The sequence below is a fragment of the Eublepharis macularius genome, chromosome 10, assembly GCF_028583425.1.
Source record: "Eublepharis macularius isolate TG4126 chromosome 10, MPM_Emac_v1.0, whole genome shotgun sequence".
NCBI classification, from domain to species: domain Eukaryota; kingdom Metazoa; phylum Chordata; class Lepidosauria; order Squamata; family Eublepharidae; genus Eublepharis; species Eublepharis macularius.
This window is the reverse complement of record NC_072799.1, coordinates 23723416-23743722: the sequence shown is the minus strand read 5'-3', so window position 1 is coordinate 23743722 and position 20307 is coordinate 23723416. Positions and strand designations below refer to the sequence as shown.

General features: G+C 39.3%; 1 protein-coding gene across 5 annotated transcripts in view; it reads right to left on the bottom strand.

The window, feature by feature from the left end:
- Positions 1-3952: 3952 nt before the first annotated feature.
- Positions 3953-20307, bottom strand: part of PDLIM5 (PDZ and LIM domain 5) — a 177020-nt gene continuing 160665 nt past the window's right edge. For all 5 annotated transcript variants that reach the window (XM_054990104.1, XM_054990103.1, XM_054990102.1 and 2 more), the window contains 4 exons: positions 15959-16139; positions 14140-14260; positions 8380-8495; positions 3953-6726 (listed from right to left, as the gene is read on the bottom strand). In XM_054990104.1, the coding sequence (XP_054846079.1) occupies positions 6637-6726; positions 8380-8495; positions 14140-14260; positions 15959-16139 (508 nt within the window). In that variant the 3' untranslated portion in view covers positions 3953-6636. The remainder of the gene's footprint in view (positions 6727-8379; positions 8496-14139; positions 14261-15958; positions 16140-20307) is intronic.

Genomic DNA, 20307 nt, shown 5'->3' with positions numbered 1-20307 from the left:
ACTACTGCCATGAGCTCAGTAGGTGGCCTTGGGTAAGCCACTCCTCTCAGCCCCAGCTCCCCAGCTGCATTGTGGAGATAATAATAACATCGACTTGTTCACTGCTCTGGGTGAGGCACTAATCTCTCTAGAAGAGTGGTATATAAGCACAGTTATTATTATTTCTTACACAAGACAAAATCTGAAGAGGATGTCTAACCATTACAGCGGGACTGCCAGTGTATTGTAGTGGTTAGTGTGTCAGACTAGGATCTGGGAGATCCAGGTTCAAATCCTCACTCTGCCATGGAAGCTTGCTGGGTGACCTTGCTCCAGTCACACAGTCTCGGCCTAGCCTACCTTAAAGGATTGTTATGAGGATAACATGGAGGAGATAATAACGTAAGTTGCTTTGGATCACTGGGGAGAAAGGCGAGGTAAGTATGAAGTAAATGAACACACATACAACAAACACCCAACACTGTATTCCTTAGTTTGACACAGTGGGGGGGGGGTGTTGTTGTAAAAAAGAAGGGGGGAAAGGTGCTGATATTCATATACAAGGTTGCACTGGTTTCCATGGAAGCCCCCCTGCCCCCGCAAGGTACAGGTACTCAGTACCAGCAAATATCACTACAAAAAAATCCCTGGCTTGGCACACTTGGAACCTTTTCCCATTGAGTTTTTTAAGCCAAACAGATCATGATCATGAGCTCACAGCAATTCACCACATCAGCATACAGCTACATTCCCTGAACAATCCTATGTAGGATATCCTAAAGAAGCAAGTTTCAGCGTATGAGAACTGCAGAATTCCAGCGATCATATTTATCTCTAATTTGTAATTATTTATTGAAGCTTGAGAGGGTGTGCAACTGTTAACAAGTATGGTGGGAACTTGAACCTTTATCTTCTGTAACTGGGCAACGCACATAGTTCTCAGGGTCATTGTTGGGCAAATGAACCTGTTGGGGGTGGGGTGGGAATTTTGCTCCTCTGGCTCCCACAGCAGAACCCTTCTAGTAATATTTGCAGGAGGCTATAGGAGGCAGTGGAGTTGCTGAACAAGCAAACAAGTTTGCATTCCTCCCTTGCCATGAGTAGCTTATACACCTGAGACACAGCATGCCCCTGTGATCCGCTTCTGCATTTTCCCTCCTTCCATTGTTCAGATGTTGCTATTTGTCGATACATTTCAGGGAAGAAATGAAGCTCCCATTATTCAATGGTAATCAATTGGTGATGCACGAAGAATCCAACCTTTGGTGTATGCCTGTTAATGTTGACCTACCCACTTATCAGTTACCTTCTGGGGTTCACTTTGCCCTCTGACTATTGAATTCAGAGCCTTAAAATCTATTATTACTTGCAGATAGCTTTGCTCACCTAAGCAGGGCCTTGTACAGGTGCCACCCTTCAAAGGGATAAAATCAACAACTGCCCATGCGTGTGCATTCTCTGCTGTGTCCCTCCTCAACCCGGCTTATGGAATGGCTTGCCTGATGAGGTTAGGAAGGTTCTCACACCCACTTGGTGGCTTTCTGCGAACTGAATTGTCCAGGTGGTCTTGTTTACACAGGTAATAGGGCTGTACTGTAACAAAATTGTTAAAAAAAAACGCTTTGGTAAAAGGATAGGGACTGTACACTACACTACTGTGTATAGTATGTATTGTCTGTTGCTGTAAGTAGGATCCTACTATGTAATTTCTGCATTTAATGCATTATGCTTTGTTTCAGCTCTGTTTCAGATTTCTGCTATCCAAACTCTATTTGTATCATTTATTGGATGTCTCATCTTGTTAATCATATTGACTTGCATTGCGTAAGTGTACACTGCCTTGAGTCTCAGTGAGAAAGGTGGACTATAAATAACAAATAAATAAACATAACCATTGTGTTAAGCAATACCAGCTAGAACCAGCAGCATGCAGAAATGGAACATGACAAGAAACTGAGATGATCTATTCACAACATGAACCATCCACAGTGTAGAAACGTGGTGTGGTGGGGTATGGGCTACTTGTCACACAATATAACATGAACATGGCACAGCTATAATTATCCTGCCAATTATTTGCTGGAATTATTATTGAAATGGTTGCACAGGCACATTAAGTGGTCAGTGATGTAAAGCGATGCTCTGTATTCTTGGTGTTTAGGGGGGCAATCAGTGGGAGGGCTTCTAGTATCCCTTCCCCACTGGCAGACCTCCTGAGGACACCTAGTTATTTTGGCCACTGTGTGACACAGAGTGTTGGACTGGATAGGCCACTGTCCTGATCCAACATGGCTTCTCTTATGTTCTTATGTACAGCAGACATTTGTGCATCCTCCTTGCACATTTGACTTTTCTATCTCCACTCTTTTACGGTGCATCTTTAAACATGATTCAGCACGAAAAGCACAGATGTATAAGTACTATATTCAATGCAGTCATGGAAATTATGAAAATGAAAAGCATGAACACTGAGCTCTCCTTCTGAATTGCTCAAAGCAAGCTGATGTTTGACTTGCTTCCATTTTATAGAAAAGGTGAAATTTAAAAACAAATGATCTGAAAATCCATCTCAATACAAGGTTATCTCTGAAAAGAAAAAAAAGAGTGCTGAAATCACTAATGGCTGCTATTCATGGTGAAAAAAACACCAATAAAAATATGAGCAGGTTTTTGTTTGTGAAAAAGCAGTATCACCTCTTGTCTAATAAGCTGGGACCTCAATGATTTCATTGAGAAATGAAATATTTCACCATTTTGAAACTTCAGAAGGGTCACCTCCTCTTTTAAATAGCTCAGAGAAGTCAGTGGTGGAGGTTCCCATGATTAGAACCAAAGTTCTCCTCCGAGGAATTTTAACACCCAGTTAATTAGTTGGTTTTGAATAGGGGCTGTGCTCTCTCAGTTACTGCCATTTTGCCATCAGTAAAGTGTGATTTCCTAATAAATTTCCATCAAGCAAACTATTTCTGGTAACTCCCCCTAATTAACACCAGGCTGCTAATAATAAATTAGGCTCTGTGTGTTTCTGATATAACCAAGATCTTGTCTGAACACAAGATATTAATGTCCCCAGAAAGTAAAACTCCAGCCAAAATTAAGCTTTTGCTGGTTAAGAGGATTTATGTGCAGTTTTTAAAGAAAAGCTTTGAAGATCTTTAACATGGTACGTTTCAACCAGCAAGCTTTTTGACTGAAAGATTTGTTTTATGCTGAGCAGTGAAAAGGGATTTATTGTGAAAACACACTGTTGAGTTTTAGGACTATAAATATTACACTAGATTACAGTTTCTTAATGAATGAATGACAGATCTCTTATTTTTGTTTCTTGGTGCATTTTAATGTTAAATTATATTGTGGGTTGACAGAAACCAACCCTCTGCTGTTAAAATGTCAGACATGGACTTGATGCATTTAAGAGTTTGGCTTCTGGAGTTTAATATACTGTTTGCAAATAGACTTGCATTTGTCTTTAATTGTAGTCTAAACATGTGAAGCAGGGGAAAGACTCCTGTAAAGTTGCCTCTAGCTTTTTATAGAGTCATGTGCAGCATTCATTTCTTGTACAAACAAGGTAGAAAACAACAGTGCATTCTCTTAGTCAAAAGATACCCAGCTCATAAGAATCTTATGAGGCTACTGTTATCATGAAGTAATTGACCATGTTACTATAGATGGTTAAGTATCCTAAGGTGAAATCAGAGAATGCTTTGTGCCAAGGCTAAATACAGTATCAGATAAACCGAGGCAGAGGAGATAGAATTACAGTTCCTATTTACTGTCTTCGGTTTGCAGAGATCAGACATCCTTGCATACAACTTTGTCATATATTCTGTTATAACAGCCAGAATTTGGAAATAAAACAATGAATAAAGCAAACAGGTATGGGGGCCAAGGAACATTTCTGCAGGATACATTTTTGCTACCCTGTGGCCTTATGATAACAGTTATTTTTAAGAAGTGAAACAAAATGATCTTTGTAAGTTCACAGGCATTTTTTATTCATGTATACATCATATTACTTCTGATTGTGCTCTTTTTTTTTTGTAAGAACCGGATCCAAAGGCAAAGCTGACCACAGAAATCGTGTTTAAAAAACAGGTCCAAAAGAGGGGTGTGTGTGGAAACTGAAGAAACCAAGAGGAAAATCAAAGCAAGCATTTACAATAGCCAGAATCTATTGAATGAAATGAAACAAAGATCCAGACATGAGTAACATTGCATTATTCTTGATCCATGCTATGAGGATCACAAAGTGAAACAGTTCCTACTTTTCGGTTTAGTCTTGCACCGCTACAAGTTTAAAATGTGTTGTTTACATATGTTCTAGTTCCTAAACATGCCCACAACCCTTTTCTGCCAGGTATCTTACTTTCCAGCCTTCATAGTAGTATTTATTAGCACATTTAAAGCGTACCCATGTGGTAGGACTGTTTAAAGTCTGGGCACTGCATACTTAGGAGGCCACCACTCTTTTAATGTTATTTTGCCAGTTGTAAACTCCTCAGTGAATGAATGGTCAGTGTTTATTTTGCCACAGTTAAGTAATGATAAAACCATATCTAAGAGTCTAGGTAAATGAGCAGACTTTCTAAAAATAAAAGCTCACATTTTTGAATAGTTCTACCCTCCCCCCAATAAATACTAAGATATAAAATTGCGTGTAAAAATGTTGGCTAACACTATAAGAAGCATGGCATGAAAAGTAAATTCTGTTGATAGTAACTATAAAATTATCATGAATTTTAGATAGTTATAGGATATATGTGAGATTCAAGGATGCCCAATATTTGCATATTTTGAGATTATCAAGACATAATAAGATATTATGATTTCAATTTATCTACCAACCACCATTTGCTGTTTACTTACATGGAATACATTCAGGCATTTGGTAAGTCAATTGTCAACACTGTCCTACCAAGGGGTAATAAGAATTCTCCACAATCCCTTACTAAAAGTTAAATCCGAGGGCAACGGAGAAAAAAATCCTCTGATCAACTGGCTGTGGCCAGTATAGGTGACTGTTTTTCTGACTGATTATATTAACACTGTACAATATAATGTACAGTACCATTGTACTATGTAGTGTACCGTCATGTTACACTGTACTATGTACAGTGAAGTATATAAACCAGAAGATTAACAATGGCAAATGTGGATAAGCCTTAGATCAGCTCTCACCTGGAAAGGGTAACTTCAACTTTATAAAAGAATTGAGAACTAACACTGTCCAATTAAACTTGCCCAGTCTTCTCCTGCATGGATTCTACTGAGTCAAACTTACTCCATTCATATCCATATAAAACACACATTACACCTCACAACACATGCAGAGTGTTGCCTGGGAGATCAAGAAGATCACCGAAACAATGATAATTATTTGCCCGCATGGCAAGATGAACTCTTCATTGGGGTTCAAATAAGATTTTTAAAAGAAGCATTACAATATATACTCGGTCCTTTTTCTTCCCATTAAAACTACTCTGCATTCTTAATAATGTTACTTTTCTATCTCTGGAGAAACCAAGCATCAGAGGAGATAGTTGAGGAAATATAGCAATGCATATATACAGATCATTATAAGATAAGCAATGGCATGTGTATTAAAAAGACAAGCCAACATCATTAACAGTTTTATAATAAAGGCAACTATCAGGAAGATCATGTAAGGGAAGAAAGAGTTTATTCGGCATTTATCTGCTTAATGTGCAAGAATGCAATGAGATTTGTGCATCTAAGGTAGTTGAAATTATTCATTTCCCACAGTTCCCGTTTGTATTTGTTACCAAAAGTCATACTAAATTGTGCACACGGTAGATACAAAAACGTGTAAGAGTAAGAACCCCCCTCCCATTCCTCACACTTCTTTATGGTATTACTGGCTATGTTTTAGAAGTAGATGAGTCCCATGTTCTTCCTGGCCAGTTACAAAAGTTTTTTTTTTTCCAAGTGGTTAAATATCTCATTACTTGGTGTGCAGAAGCTGAATTACTTTTTCTGCACCACTTACAAAACAAAACAACGCAAAAAGGCAACGCTTTCTATACTATGAAATTTAACAGAATTAGGCTTTTCAAATTCCCCAACTACTTATATCACGAATCCTCATGTGTGTAAAACGGCTTCAGGCTGTAATGTTTTTGAAAGGTATGATACATACCAATTACATTATCTATGGCAGAACTCTTTTTCTTTGTCCTGAAGAATATATGAACCCACGTCTAATTTTGCCATGCCTTTAATTAGGAATAATTTTACCCATTCATAGTACTTAAATGCACATCCAAATTATATTATGGAATTGCATGGCCGAGATAACATCTCCTTTTGTAAAAACGCAACTGAACACAAAGGTATGCTGTCAATAAAAGAAAATCTTTCTTTCTTTCTTTCTTTCTTTCTTTCTTTCTTTCTTTCTTTCTTTCTTTCTTTCTTTCTTTCTTTCTTTCTTTCTTTCTTTCTTTCTTTCTGACATTACTAACTTATGCCCCTCTAAATACTCCCAGTTCTATTGCATGAAAGATCAAAAGCTCAATTTTCCCTTGCTTCTCTACGATTTCAAAAGTCTACATAAATACTTTAGTAAGCATATTGAAAACAAACACTCCATATCTTTCCTTTCCTGTCATTAGGTTTGTTTTAGGAACATTTCATGTTTCAGATGTTCACTGAGTGGGCATGTTTCTTGCACAGGGGCTTATCCTTCTTCGAAAAGAAAGTCTGGCCCTCCAAACTCTCACAGCATATCTGAAATGGTACAAAAATCAACTGAGTTTCTCATTCCATGTTATGATAACACTACATTATTCTGATCTAGGGCTACCAACCTCAGGGTGGGCCTTGAAGCTCTATTGGGAATTTCAACTGATTTCCAGACTACAGAGATCCGTTCCCCGGAGAAAATGGCAGCTTTGGAAGGTGGACTCAATGTCACATCACATCTCCGCAGAGTCCCCTCCCCAAGCACCACCCCAAAATCTCCAGGAATTTCCCAAGTGAAAGGTGGCAACTCTATTCCAACATAACAGCAAAACAACAAGTCACAAACTTACTATAAAAGCTACTATAATAAAGTAGCAATCCTGCACTGGAATTTATGCAAAATGTACAAGCTACTATCCACGAAATATTCGTGGGAATGTAAGCCCAAGAAAGCTGTTGAAAATGAAAATGTTCAGATTGTGTGGGATTTCAAAATCCAAACAAATATGAACATAATACTTTGGATATTACTGTAGTTGAAAGTAAGACTGGTGTGGCAATCCCAGGTGACAGCCAAATTCAAAAAAATATACAATGGTTATTCCAGTAATGATGACAGGAGTGTTAGGTGCGATTTCAAAAGGACTAACTAGACATCTAGGTGATATTGGCATAGACAGGATCAGGGCTTTTTTTCAGCTGGAACGCGGTGGAACGGAGTTCCGGAACCTCTTGAAAATGGTCACATGGCTGGTGGCCCCACCCCCTGATCTCCAGACAGAGGGGAGTTTAGATTGCCCTCCGCACCACTCCAGCAGCGTGGAGGGCAATCTAAACTCCCCTCTGTCTGGAGATCAGGGGGCGGGGCCACCAGCCATGTGACCATTTTCTCCGAGGGCAACCCACTGAGTTCCACCACCTTTTTTCCCAGAAAAAAAGCCCTGGACAGGATAACAATTGGACAGCTGCAAACAGTTGCACTAACTGGAACATGCCACATACTAAGGCGATACCTCTATGACTTTTAGATTCTTGATAAAATCGGAGTGGGTGAAGGACCAAAAATTCCAACTCAAACATCTGTTGGGTTGTGATAACATCTAGTAATATCGATACTGTGTGCTCTTGATTAACTAGACTATTTTTTTGGTCATTGTGATTTAGTTCAATATTTAACTTTGTGAATATCATTGGTTTTTCCTCTTCAAGATGAGCAGTAGTGAGTGAAGCTTAATACATCAACGTTATTAACAAATATTTTCAGAAAGTGGGATGATGAACTTGGTCTGATAGGCTAATTGTAAGTCTTGATGTAGCAGTTCTGGCTGTGGTGGTAGCAACAACCTAAGTGAACAAGGCTATGATTGACTGGATTTCACTTGCCTAAGTTTCTACTTCAACAGGATATTAGGATATAAAGTTCTGGTGTTTGGCAAGTATGTATGCTTTTCCTAGGGGCACAAACATGAATGATTATAGTGTGGTAGGAATATATTGTCATGGTCCATGCCAAATACATCTTTAAAGGAGCCAAAAATCTTACAATAGAGAATTGCTATCCAAACTGTAAAAAGTTCTCTCGTATGTGTGCCATGCCAATTCAAGGGCATTTCATCACTAACTCCCATCTTACTCAGGTTAGCACAAGCACTGCTGCTGTGCTTTTTTAAAAAAGCCTCCATATAGTTTTATACTTACTGAACACACAAAGCAAGTATCATGCCAGGTGTGGCCCAAGGCTTCCAGGAACCTGTCTCCAGCTTCGATGGGGAATTCGCAGCCATGGCACATGGTACCAAAAAGGGCGTAATAATCTGAACAACACAGATGTGGGTAGTTAACTTTAGTTGCAAAACACAAAACAACCCCCCAAAAGAGAGTAATTTCATCATCGGCATATAATGAGACTGAGAGGGCAGAGATGAGACATTGTGAACATAAACCACGTAGGGTTAGATCCAGCCAGCTTTTTCGCTCAACCTCGCTCATTTTCCCTGTCTACTGCAGCCCCTATCCCATACTGGCTTTTGTACATTCAAGTTCCATGATCGCAATCACAGCATAGCATTTTCCTCCCTTCATCAGCAGAAAAGCTGGTTGGATCCAACCCATGATTAATAAATCCTACACCTGCATATATGCACTCCCCAAATGCCTCCAAGATATAGCCTTCCAACCTTTTCAATCAGCCTGTCCCTCATTTTCTATTTACAATTTCAATTCCACAGACTTTCTAATGTTACAACATTTATTTTGCTTGATGCATCAAATGGGTCGAGTACACTACTGTACAGGTGTGCAATCTGGCTTTTATAACCAGATTTATGCTGATTTGGCAAAATTTGGCTATGCCAGATCAGATTGGAGAATCCTGGATCAGACCCAGGAAGCTGGATCAAGATAGTTTAAGATTCCTCCTGGGACTAAGCTTAAGTTTATAATTTTGGCTTCTTAAGAGGAAACAAACTGCAATTTGAACATTTGGACCTCATGACAAATTGGAGTTTGACTGAAAATGTTCAAAACCAAAAAGCTTTCAATTGTACTCAGGGCGTAGGGCTACAGGAAAAGGCGGCTTTTTGCCAGCTGAATGAGACCTGGGTAGTTCAGGACTTTAGCCCGAGTGCAAGCAAATGGGGAAAATGGCTTTAGGTTCTTAGCACATGCCTTGTTATCTGTGGCCCTCAGCGAGGTGGCACAGTGGCAAATCCAGCAGTAGCCAAACATGTGGTTTATTATACTGTTAGGTTTTTTTCTTATTTGCTTTTTCTATTTTTGTACTTAGTAAGTTGCTTTGAGTTCCCACTGGGAAGAAACATGGGGTAAAAATACTTAAATAATAATATCATCCAGGCATAAGGGGATGAGGGGAGAAGGAGGTACCATAAAGGAGGTTGTACTGCATTCATCATAAACAGCAGTGTAGCACATTGTCTTAATGTAGTAATCAAATCTATGTCATCTTGTGAGACTCTATAATTAATACACTTAAACCCACCTATTTTATTATTTATTTATAGCCCACCTTTTTCCCTAGAGGAGACCCAAAGCAGTTTACATAGTCCTCTTCCTCTTCATTTTACCCTCACAGTGACCCTGTAAGATAGTTTGAGCTGAGAATGTTTAACCAGTCCAAGGTCACTCAGCAAGATTCCATGGCGGAGTGGGGATTAAAAACCTCGGTTGCCCAGATCCTAATCCAACACACTAACCACTGCACCACACTGGCTGTGTGTGTATCTATATATCAGTCACAAGCCACTCTACCTTACTAAGCCACCATTTCAGATTCTCTTCAAGAAGTTAAATACACTGGATTTAGTAACATCATATCCCAGCTGTTTACACTGGAAGTATTCCGCTCAATTCAATCCATTATTTTATACGCAAATAAATGTGAAAAGCTGCCTTATACTGAATCATACCATTGGACCAGCATGGATATGTATTGTCAGTATTGTCTACTTTGACTAGCAGAGGCTCTCCAGGGCTCAGGTCAAGATCTTTCATATTACCTACTACCTGATTCTATTAATTAAAAATGCCAGGGATCGAACTGGGGACCCTCTGTGTGAAAAGCTGGATGCTGTACTACTAAGCCTACAATTCAATTGCAGGTTACAGCAAGTTGACCTATGTAAGGTATTATATACCTATCAGTTTCTACGTGCAGTCCTCAATATGAACTTGAATGATGTGTATGCAGAGGGGAAAACGTGGTCACTTGCATTTGTGGCAGAAGACCAAACTAGACCAGACGGTGTCCCTGTGTTTGCTCCGGGGACATGCTGCCATTTTCTAGAACTCCCTGTAACAGTGGAATGGTGGCTTGATTCTGGCCAGGACCACCGGGGCGGGGTGCGGGGTGGGGGTGGGGAATGGCTCCTGCCTTATCCCCATGCCATTTTCCCAACCCACCTCATCTAGTTTGGCTCTGAGGTCCTTTTCACGAAACCTTTCTAAGCTGTTTTGGCTGCTGGTTTGTAGTGGATTTGTTTGGGCCATTTCAGCTGCTGGTTGCTGACAGATTTTTTTTTTAACCTTTTAAGACAAAGCCTCTTGTATCCCATTTGCAATTTGGAGGTTGAGCCTTTTTTTAAAAAAACAAACAAACTCTGTTTTTCCCATTCTCAAGTTGTCAATGCACTTCCCATTCACTGCAGAATACTGTTTGAAATATCCATAGCAACCAACAGTGCTGCCTTTTTTATTTCCCCACCAATTCTAGCGCATTTTTTTTTAAAAAGAAGGTATATAAATTAGTGTTATAACGTTGTGATAATAGGTGTAGCAGGTTCTTTGAATTTCCAGCTTTTGTTTTTAAAAAAATCTCTAGCCTTGTTATTACTTGAGGAGATATGCTTTTTCCCTTATATTTCTGCAAGACTTACTTTAAAGAATGAATTCAGAGAACCTGCTACATGTATCATTACAATGCTATAGTGCTATTTTTGTGCCATTTCTTTTAAAAAAAAATGCAAAAGGCTTGGTGGCCCAGGAGAGGGGGAGTAGCCACTTCCAGCACCAGAAAGAGCAGCACGGTTCAAAGTGGTCACAGCTGTTCACATCTGGTTCATAAGCAGATGTAAATGTTGCTTGAAACCACCACTTTCCACAAGCTTGGGGGAGCAATGGATAACAATGTTAAAATGGAAATGTGAAAAGGACTTTTGTCTTAAAATTCTAAGCATGATCAGTCCTACATATTCACTCATAGGTTGCTCTTGTCATCCAGCTAAGTAAGGATGGCCAACTCTTTGTAATGAACTGGCTGATGTTAAACAATGGAGCCTGATCTTTCACAGTGAAGCGGTACACACCCATAGTAGAAATATTTAACCCATAAAGAGACAACTACATATGCATACCATCAGGGCTTTTTTCTGGGAAAAGAGGTGGTGGAACTCAGTGGGTTGCCCTCAGAGAAAATGGTCAAATGGCTGGTGGCCCCGCCCCCTGATCTCCAGACAGAGGGGAGTTTAGGCAATCTCAACTCCCCTCTGTCTGGAGATCAGGGGGCGGGGCCACCAGCCATGTGACCATTTTCAAGAGGTTCCAGAACTCCATTCCCCTGCGTTCCCCTTGAAAAAAAGCCCTGTGTACCATGCATCTCCCAGTTCTTTGCCATATCTTCCAACACATCCTAAGACTTCCATAAACCTTAAGTGCACCCTTCTTTCCCACTTGCCAATTTGGTCTGTCATGTAGAAGCTCACAAGCATTGTCATCAAGTCTGGAATTGCACAGTGTTACCCCAATCATGTTTGCTTTACTTTAAATATAACAGAAGTCCTCCCCTCAAACTGAACATGGGCATATGCCTATTTAACTTGGCTGCCATTTACAGTTTCAAGAAGTTTACAAGCTTTCCTACAGGAGACAGAAAACAGTAGCTGAAGCAAACAGAAAAGCTTCTGTTTTCTTTCCCTTTCAGCCTCAGACAACACAGTTAAGAGATTTTTCTCCCTGTTGAATTAACCATGGTAACAGTGTAATAGCAGCCTGATGTACACCATGCATAAAAATGTGCGAGACAGGCCATTGATGGGCTGTACCCAAACACAAGCACCTAACTTGCATGAAAACTACCTGAAATTTAAGTGTACAGAAACCTTGCATTAAGGCTCAGTGGGAGAAAAACTGAATTCTTTGATGTGGGAAGGCTTATTGGCTTTTCTACTGTGCAGTTTCACCAGTGCTGCGTGGCTGGATCACAAGCATTTTACTCCCTTTGTATCAAATGTGAACATATATTCTTAACTATTGCCACATCCTTGGAATTACCCAGCAATGTGCTACCCTGAATCAAAAAGGTTGGCCCCACTGGAATTACCTGTACAGTTTCCTAGCCAGTTTGCATTTATTTTTAACTCTCATTAAAAAAAGCTACATGAATGCACAGACTTCATGTCGCAGAAAAAACACCAGATTGAACACAGAGGTCATATATTCCTCGCCTGGTGCTTCTCACTCCATTCCCCCCTCCCAGAATACCTGGATTTTCTAGAACAAGAACATTACATTTATGGAAGATGACAAAACAAACAAGGATGGTGCTTCTGAGTGTTCAGAATCACATGTTTTGGGCCTTCTCCAAGATGGAAGCTTAGAGATAGAAGCCTACATCTACTACCCCCATTAGGCTTGAACAAAATCACTTCCCAACCATCGTATTTGTGCTGCTGTGCTTATTTAACCCACATTCGTCATTATAATCAAACTATATACTAGAAACTGGGGCGGGGGGCTGCCACCATTGATTTAAATTTCCTATGAACAAACAATCCTGCAATAAAAATCAAATATGTTTTAAAAGAGACAGAAACGTTTTCTTTCAAATTCATAAGGAGGTGGAGGGTAGGAGAACAGTGCCTGGGGTGGGGTATGAAGAGACTAATACAAATCTAAACCCAAAGTATAACAAACTAAACTATTTTCTATTAAAAGCAAATCCTGCAAAATTATTTTCATATTGGATTTGCTAACTAATGTTTAATGTTTCTACAGCTGCGGCTGAACTGGTTCATCTTACTAATCAAACACTAGACGAATGAACTGAGAGAGCCAATGTAGTGTAGTGGTTACAGTGCTGGACTAAGATCTGGGAAAGCCAGATTTAAATCCCCACTCTGCCACAGAAGCTTGCTGCAGGATCTTGGGCTAGCCTAACTCACCTGAAAGGATAAAACAAAGCAGAGGAGAACAATGTAAGCCGCGTTGGGTCCCCAATGGGGAGGGGGGGCAGGATTTTGGTGCAGGTTTTTGGTGCAGGAATTAAAAACAAAAGTTTCACTAAGTTGAACAGCAGCAACTGTACAAACAGGATTGGATCTAGCATTCTGTGGGCACTAAGATTATGGATCATTCCTTTGTTCTTCTCCCCCAGCAGTCCCCCCCCAGCTCAGAGAAACTGATTCTAGGGCTCATGAGACGCACAAGGACTAAGAAGCACACAGTCATGGGGACGACTGCTCTGAGTAGACAGAAAGGGGAGGAAATATCCCTTTTGTATCAGTATAGTTCTGCTGAAAGAAGGGGAAGGACAGCTGATTTAATTTCTGCCCCTTCCCACTCCACAGTGCAACCTCCATGGCTATTAACTCGTACAGGTACCACAACCCCAGAGAAGAATCCTGGGCAGAGAGGAAGAAAGGAAACATTAGCAGCGACTTTCACCGACGGATCACTTGACTCATCCCAAAAAATAACTTAAAATTTTCAGAACTTTCCAGAACAGTGGCAGAGAACTTAATTCAGTCTTCTGCACTACCAAAACTTCTAATTGACTTAACTGGGGAACTTCCATTCTCTAGATCCTTAAGCTGTTGCCAATATCAATTTATAAATCAAACAGCAATCAAACCAAAATCAAAATCAGCAGTGGAACATATAAAACAAGGAAAAGACCCACCAATATTTTTTGTTTCTGTTTTCTCACCTGCTTATGTAATCACTTACCTGTCTCACAGTAGGGATCACCATCTTCCAAATGGAAAACATTGTTACGAATGGGCTTGTGACAGGCTACGCACACAAAACAGGAAACATGCCAGGTTTGTTTCAAGGCATTTATTACTTCCTAGTGGAAAAGAAGTGGGTAAAAGTACACAGACCATAAGATTCAGACAAGATATGTAAAGTCCTTATTTATTAAGAAATAATAATAATAATAATATTCGATTTATATACCATCCTTCAGGACAACTTAATGCCCACTAAGAACAGTTTACAAAGTATGTTATTATTATCCCAACAACAATTACCCTGTAAGGCGGGTGGGGCTGAGAGAACCCTAAGAAAGCTGTGACTGACCCAAGGTCTCCAAGCTGGCTTCAACTGGAGGAGTGGGGAATCAAACCACTCTTAACCACTACACCAATTTTGCTCTACATTACTGCTTTACATTAACGAAGAAACATTTTGCAGTTAAAAAAAAAGACAAAAACTATTTTGCAGGTCATGAGCACTGAACTTAAATTCTGCACACCCTGCTCTATGCAAACTAGAAGTCTGAAAAACCCTAGATTTTGTGTGGGTGGAGTATCTAAAAATCCAGGAGGGGCACCAATGAATTTGAAATGTGTTTTTAAGTACAAGGCAGGCCTAGAACCTAGACATCTTAGGCTTGCTCTGAGGAATGCCCATGAATTTCAACAGCCTCTAGAAGATCACTAACCAGAGTTCATCAGTATCTAAGGAGTTACTATGCAAGGAGTTACTACATAAGGTATAGCACAGACCTAAACAAAGGAGGCAGGTCGCTATCATTATGATCAAGAAGCAGTCAAGGGTATTATGTGCTTTCTGCCTCTTATGTTTCCCCTCCTAACTTTAAGTTACATGGTATGTCAGCAGCAATGCCAACTCCATTTAAAACTAACCAAGAATCTTACCCAAACCACAACTGGAAACTGGCTTAAGACTCTGCTTTCTAGTTCTTCAAAAACATAGCTTTGGGTTAGCCTTATCTATTGTTGGTGCACTTAACCATTGTTCAGAGAGTGGAATAGCTGGGGGAATGAGTGTGCAAACCGGTAGCAAATTCCCAATCTTTTAGTAGTGGTTAAAATGGCTCCTAGGGATGCTTGAGCTACCACTGGGTACAGCTCACACAACCTGTTTGCCAGTTGTGAACAGATAGCTGAACTTTCAATGGACTGCTCATGGCTATTTGGGCACCGTATTCCTTCCAAACAGTACAAAACAGCCCGACTGGCTTTTTGTGCATGCTCTCACAGCCCAACTGAGTTTTACTCTCCCCATCCTTGATACATTGCTGCTCCACTCAGCAGGTAATTTTTTAAGACAGTTTTCAGTCAGAAGTCAGATAGATCGGTCATCAATAAAAGCAGTTTTTTTTAAAAAAACCCTACCACATAGTGTTTATGTCAGATCCCCACCAATCATAAGGGCTCAACACAAATATGAAATTGTAAATACTGGGAGGCAGGGTTTTGCTGCTTCCCAGTAAATAAAACCACATTTCCTGCAAAGTTTAATGATGAAATGAATATGATGATATGGTATTACTAAAGAGAGTCTAGAGACCGCATCATGTGATCGGACCAGACTGTGAACAAGTGAAATCATGAATTAAAAATCCATGCATGGCGAGGGTTGACTGTAGTTCTTAATGATATTAATGGTGGCCAATCGGTTTGGGGGGGGGGGTGCAAACCTTTTGGGGAGGAATTAAAGCCTTCTACAAATCAAAGAGAACCAGAGACAACTTCAGTAAACTAGTGAGTCTTTTTGATTCTCTTTTATTTTTTCTTACCCCAAGTATCTTCCTTTGACATCGAGCACATTCGGGGGCGAAGAACTTCTCATAGCACCCTTCACAATAGAGCACTCCTTTCTCTTCCACAAAGCCAATGTAAGCCATAGAGGTCTTGCAGTGGGCACAGTTAAACTCCTCTGGGTGCCAAGATTTTCCCAAAGCCACCAGAAAAGGTCCTCTGTTTAAATAGAAACAAAGTTACCAAATGCTACAGAATGTAACGTGGGAAAAGATGAAAGGAATTCATTGCCATTAGCAAACATTTCAACTTTATTAGGCTCTAGTATGTTCTTCACTAGTATGGCAATATGAAAACAAAATTGGCTATTCAATAATATACAGAGAAAATGTTATTAAATGCAATAGGATTTAATTTTTAAAAATTAAGCTAAGTTAGATTCTTAGACTGCCTTGATATTATTGTCTGAATTCCTGCCTCCTGCAAAACCAATTTGCAATTCGTGTGTCTGCTGAAGAAACTAAACACTGAAGAGATGAGAGCACAGTTTTGTCCAGCAGGCAACAGAGGAAAGTCACTATAGGAAGATGAAATCAAACCCTATCTGAGAACGCAAGTTATTAAACACTCAGGAGTGAGGCGACCCATGTTGGAAACAAATTACATTTAAAACAAAATATGAAACAGCTACATATGTTTAATGTTATGCTTCACCTTGAGGCTGATTTAACAAAATCATTCGTAAAATGGAGATAATGTGTGTTTATTTCACAGTAGAATACAGAACAGATCAAAAGCACACATATAACTGAAAGTTCAGCAGTTTCTGGTCCCAGCCAAAGACACCCAAACATCTACATGCCTAGCTGAACATTCTTGGAACAGTTTGCTGTGGTTCATCAATTTGCTTTCAGCATGAAATTTATTTACAAGATTTGATTTAATCAGTCCTCTCTACTATTGCTATTTAAAACACAAGAAGAAAACAAAAGGACAGGACCAGGGCTTTTTTTCAGGGGGAACGGAGTTCCGGAACCTCTTGAAAATGGTCACATGGCTGGTGTCCCCGCCCCCTGATCTCCAGACAGAGGGGAGTTTAGATTGCCCTCCGCACCACCAAGTGGAGATCAGGGGGTGGGGCCACCAGCCATGTAACCATTTTCTCTGAGGGCAACCCACTGAGTTCCACCACCTCTTTTCCCAGAAAAAAAGCCCTGTACAGGACCAATCACAGAATAATAAAAACACACACAAGCAAATGGCCACGTGAAGTATTTTATTATCCAGGTTAAAAATTCCTTAGCATTTAGCTATAAAGCTTTACAGGAATCTGTAGCATACTTCAATAGTTTCAGGTGGGCAGGCAAATTGGCCTGTAGTAGAAGAACAAAATCCGGGTCCAATAGCACGTTAAAGAGCAACTAGATTTATAGGGTATGAGTTTTCATGAGTCAAAGCTCCCGTCTTCAGATATGAGGAGTGGAAAAAGAAAGGAGTCTTTAAAATTCATGCAAAGGGTAGGAGGTGTATTGTTAATTAAGAGTGTCAGGAAGCTAACTATAATATATGTTGTAGTTAGCTTGATAGAGCATGGGTGAAAAGTGCAGAAAATTTAAATCTGTAATGCCAGAAAAATCCTATGTACAGATTGAACCGTGGCGGATCCATTATTCCAAATTTGCAAATAAACTCAATTTCAGCAATCTCAAGTTGTAATTTTCCTTTGAAGTTTCTCTGCTTGAGAACTACTGCTCTTAGGTCAGTGATGGGATGTCCTAGCAGATTAAAATGTTCTCCCACTGGTTTTCCAATGTTGTGATTTTTTAATATTAGATTTATGTTACAACTTGAGATTGCTAAAACTGAGTTTATCTAGTTGATCTTTAAGGTGCTACGGAAGACATCAATGTAAGTATTAAGTTCCCATAATTTATAAAAAGTTATTATTAAATTATCCATATAAAATTATACTAAAAATCAAATGTGCAGTTAATAAGGATTAAAAAGTAACTATTTAGAAGAACAACTAATTAAAACAGTCAACACTTATTCCATTCTTAGGACTGCATACAGAAAGAAGGAAGAATCACTATTATGTCACAAATTCCCCTCAAGAAACTTTATAGCAAAACGTGTAGGGAATTTACCTGGATAATAAAATACTCTTCACTTGCATTGTTCTTTTGCTTGTTCATGTTTATTTAAAATACAAGCCAGATCTTGCAATTATAATGCAGATTTGTACAAAAGTATGTTAAAATGACTAGACAGAGAAACATTTTTTTCATTTACAAAACAGTCTGAGTTTGACCCCGTCCAAGTATTTAGAATGTAGGAGAGAGTTTTATTTTTAGAACTTTTTCCTGTGCTTTTAAAGAAACCAGTGCATTCTAGAGACAACCTCCAATACCTGTGGTTACCTATAACAGCTCAAACATGAAACTAACTTGATATCCTTCAACCCCTGCACAAGCACCTTTTTGTATCAATACACTCTCAGTTATACAAAGTTGAGATACAAGTTCTTATGTATAATGTTCTCACTGGCTACATGAACACTGCTTTTCACTCACTGAAGGACTCCCATGCCTGAAAATTCTAAGATTAGAATGGTCCTCAAATACTTATTGATGACTCTAGCAATGGAAAGCAAATGCAGTGCCAAACATGGTCTAATAAGTCAACCTACATTTTCCTTCATGAAGGTATATCCTATACTAAAAGAGAATCTGTGCCCGAAGAAGTTACAGCCGGATCCAAAGAAAGTTTACTCAGATGAAAGTCCTCATGGCAAACTTTTCTAGGCTCTTTTATACACAACAGAGGCACCAAACACTAGGTCAGTAAAAGTAACGTTATAATCAACCCTGGGTCTTAGATGTAATTGAATGTTTTGAAGACTGTGGTAATTCAGCTGCAGATTTCATGAACTGTCATGAACAGCAAGATGATGGAAGAAAAAAACTATTTTTTTCTACGCCAGAACACTGATACTGCTTTTAAGCTACTAGCTTCAAAATGTCAAAACTGTAAAATGACACGGAACTAACCATAACAGATAAAGATACTTTACTAAAAAGGTAGCAGGCTGTGTAAAAATATTTCCTCTTCCTACTTTGTCAGTGTATCATTTTAAAGCAGACAGCTGGAAATCTGATTCTACCTGGGGCCAGAAGAACCTCTTCAGTGTCGGCCCTTTCCTAATGAGACTGGTAAATTAGCCAGCACTGACACAGTGAGAAGAGAGCATTTTGTTGTACATAAGGACTTGTATTGTTTGATCACTACATAACTGAAAGAGCATTGATGTAAAAAGGTGCGTGCTCAGAGGCTGGGGAGTATCAAATTAGGTCAGCACTTACATGTTCAAGTCACCACAAAGGAGTGGGGGCATGCCTTGCAGTCTAGACATTTCTTAAAGGTGCAAGATGGAATTCTAAAAATAAAAGACTGTCAGTGCAATCCTTTGCAGAGTTACTCTAGTCTAAGTCCATGGATTTCAGCGGGCTTAGAGTAGAGTAACTCTGCAGAGGATTGTGCTGTAAGTCTCTCTTCTACATTCTTTCGTGTTCTCCGCTTCCTCTGTCAGGTCCATTTTACTCCAGTAACTTTGCTACCATTTATCCATGGATTGGGTTGTATGTGTATGTAGATTCCTTTTCAAGTAACTGGAAACTTTCCATGACAACTTCTGTAACGTGAGAAAACTGACGAAAAAGCAATTTAAAGGACTATAAATATTTCTTAAAAATCGTCTCTCACATATAAGTTATATAAAAATTAATAAAAATCCTTGGAATAAAATTTGGAATGCCAAAATAACAGTTTCGTTACCTTGGCTTTCCAAGCCATACCAAGTTACAGGAATCCTTGGATACTGTTAATTAACAGTCCTTCAGATTCTCTTAACGAATATTTCAGAGCCATTTTATACACCGAAACACAAACAGCATCTTTTGTTGGATGCACTCAGGCAAAAAAAAAAAAAAGTGGTGGTGGTGGTGGTGGGGGGAATAATGAGGTCCCATAAAAATGTCAAAGCCTTTAGATGATAAACCTATCAATAATTAAGGATATGAATTAAAAAGTTATAAGATGGCCTCTTTTGAATGTTTTTGGTCTTACATGTCATGGTTATTTTATGCCTCAGTGTAAATTAACCAAGTCTGCAATGCAGTTTGGATGCAAAACAGGTGTGCTGTAGAATGTCATCTGATCCAGCTCTTACCTTTTCATAGGTAATTCTGCCTCAAAGGGCATGAACTGTAATTATGCTAAAACCTCAACCCTGAAAGCTATCACAAGCCTTCAAAACCACTGTAGTGCAAAAGTATAAGGAGAACATGATATATTGATTAAAGTACTGTCAGGTAACTTTGACACACAT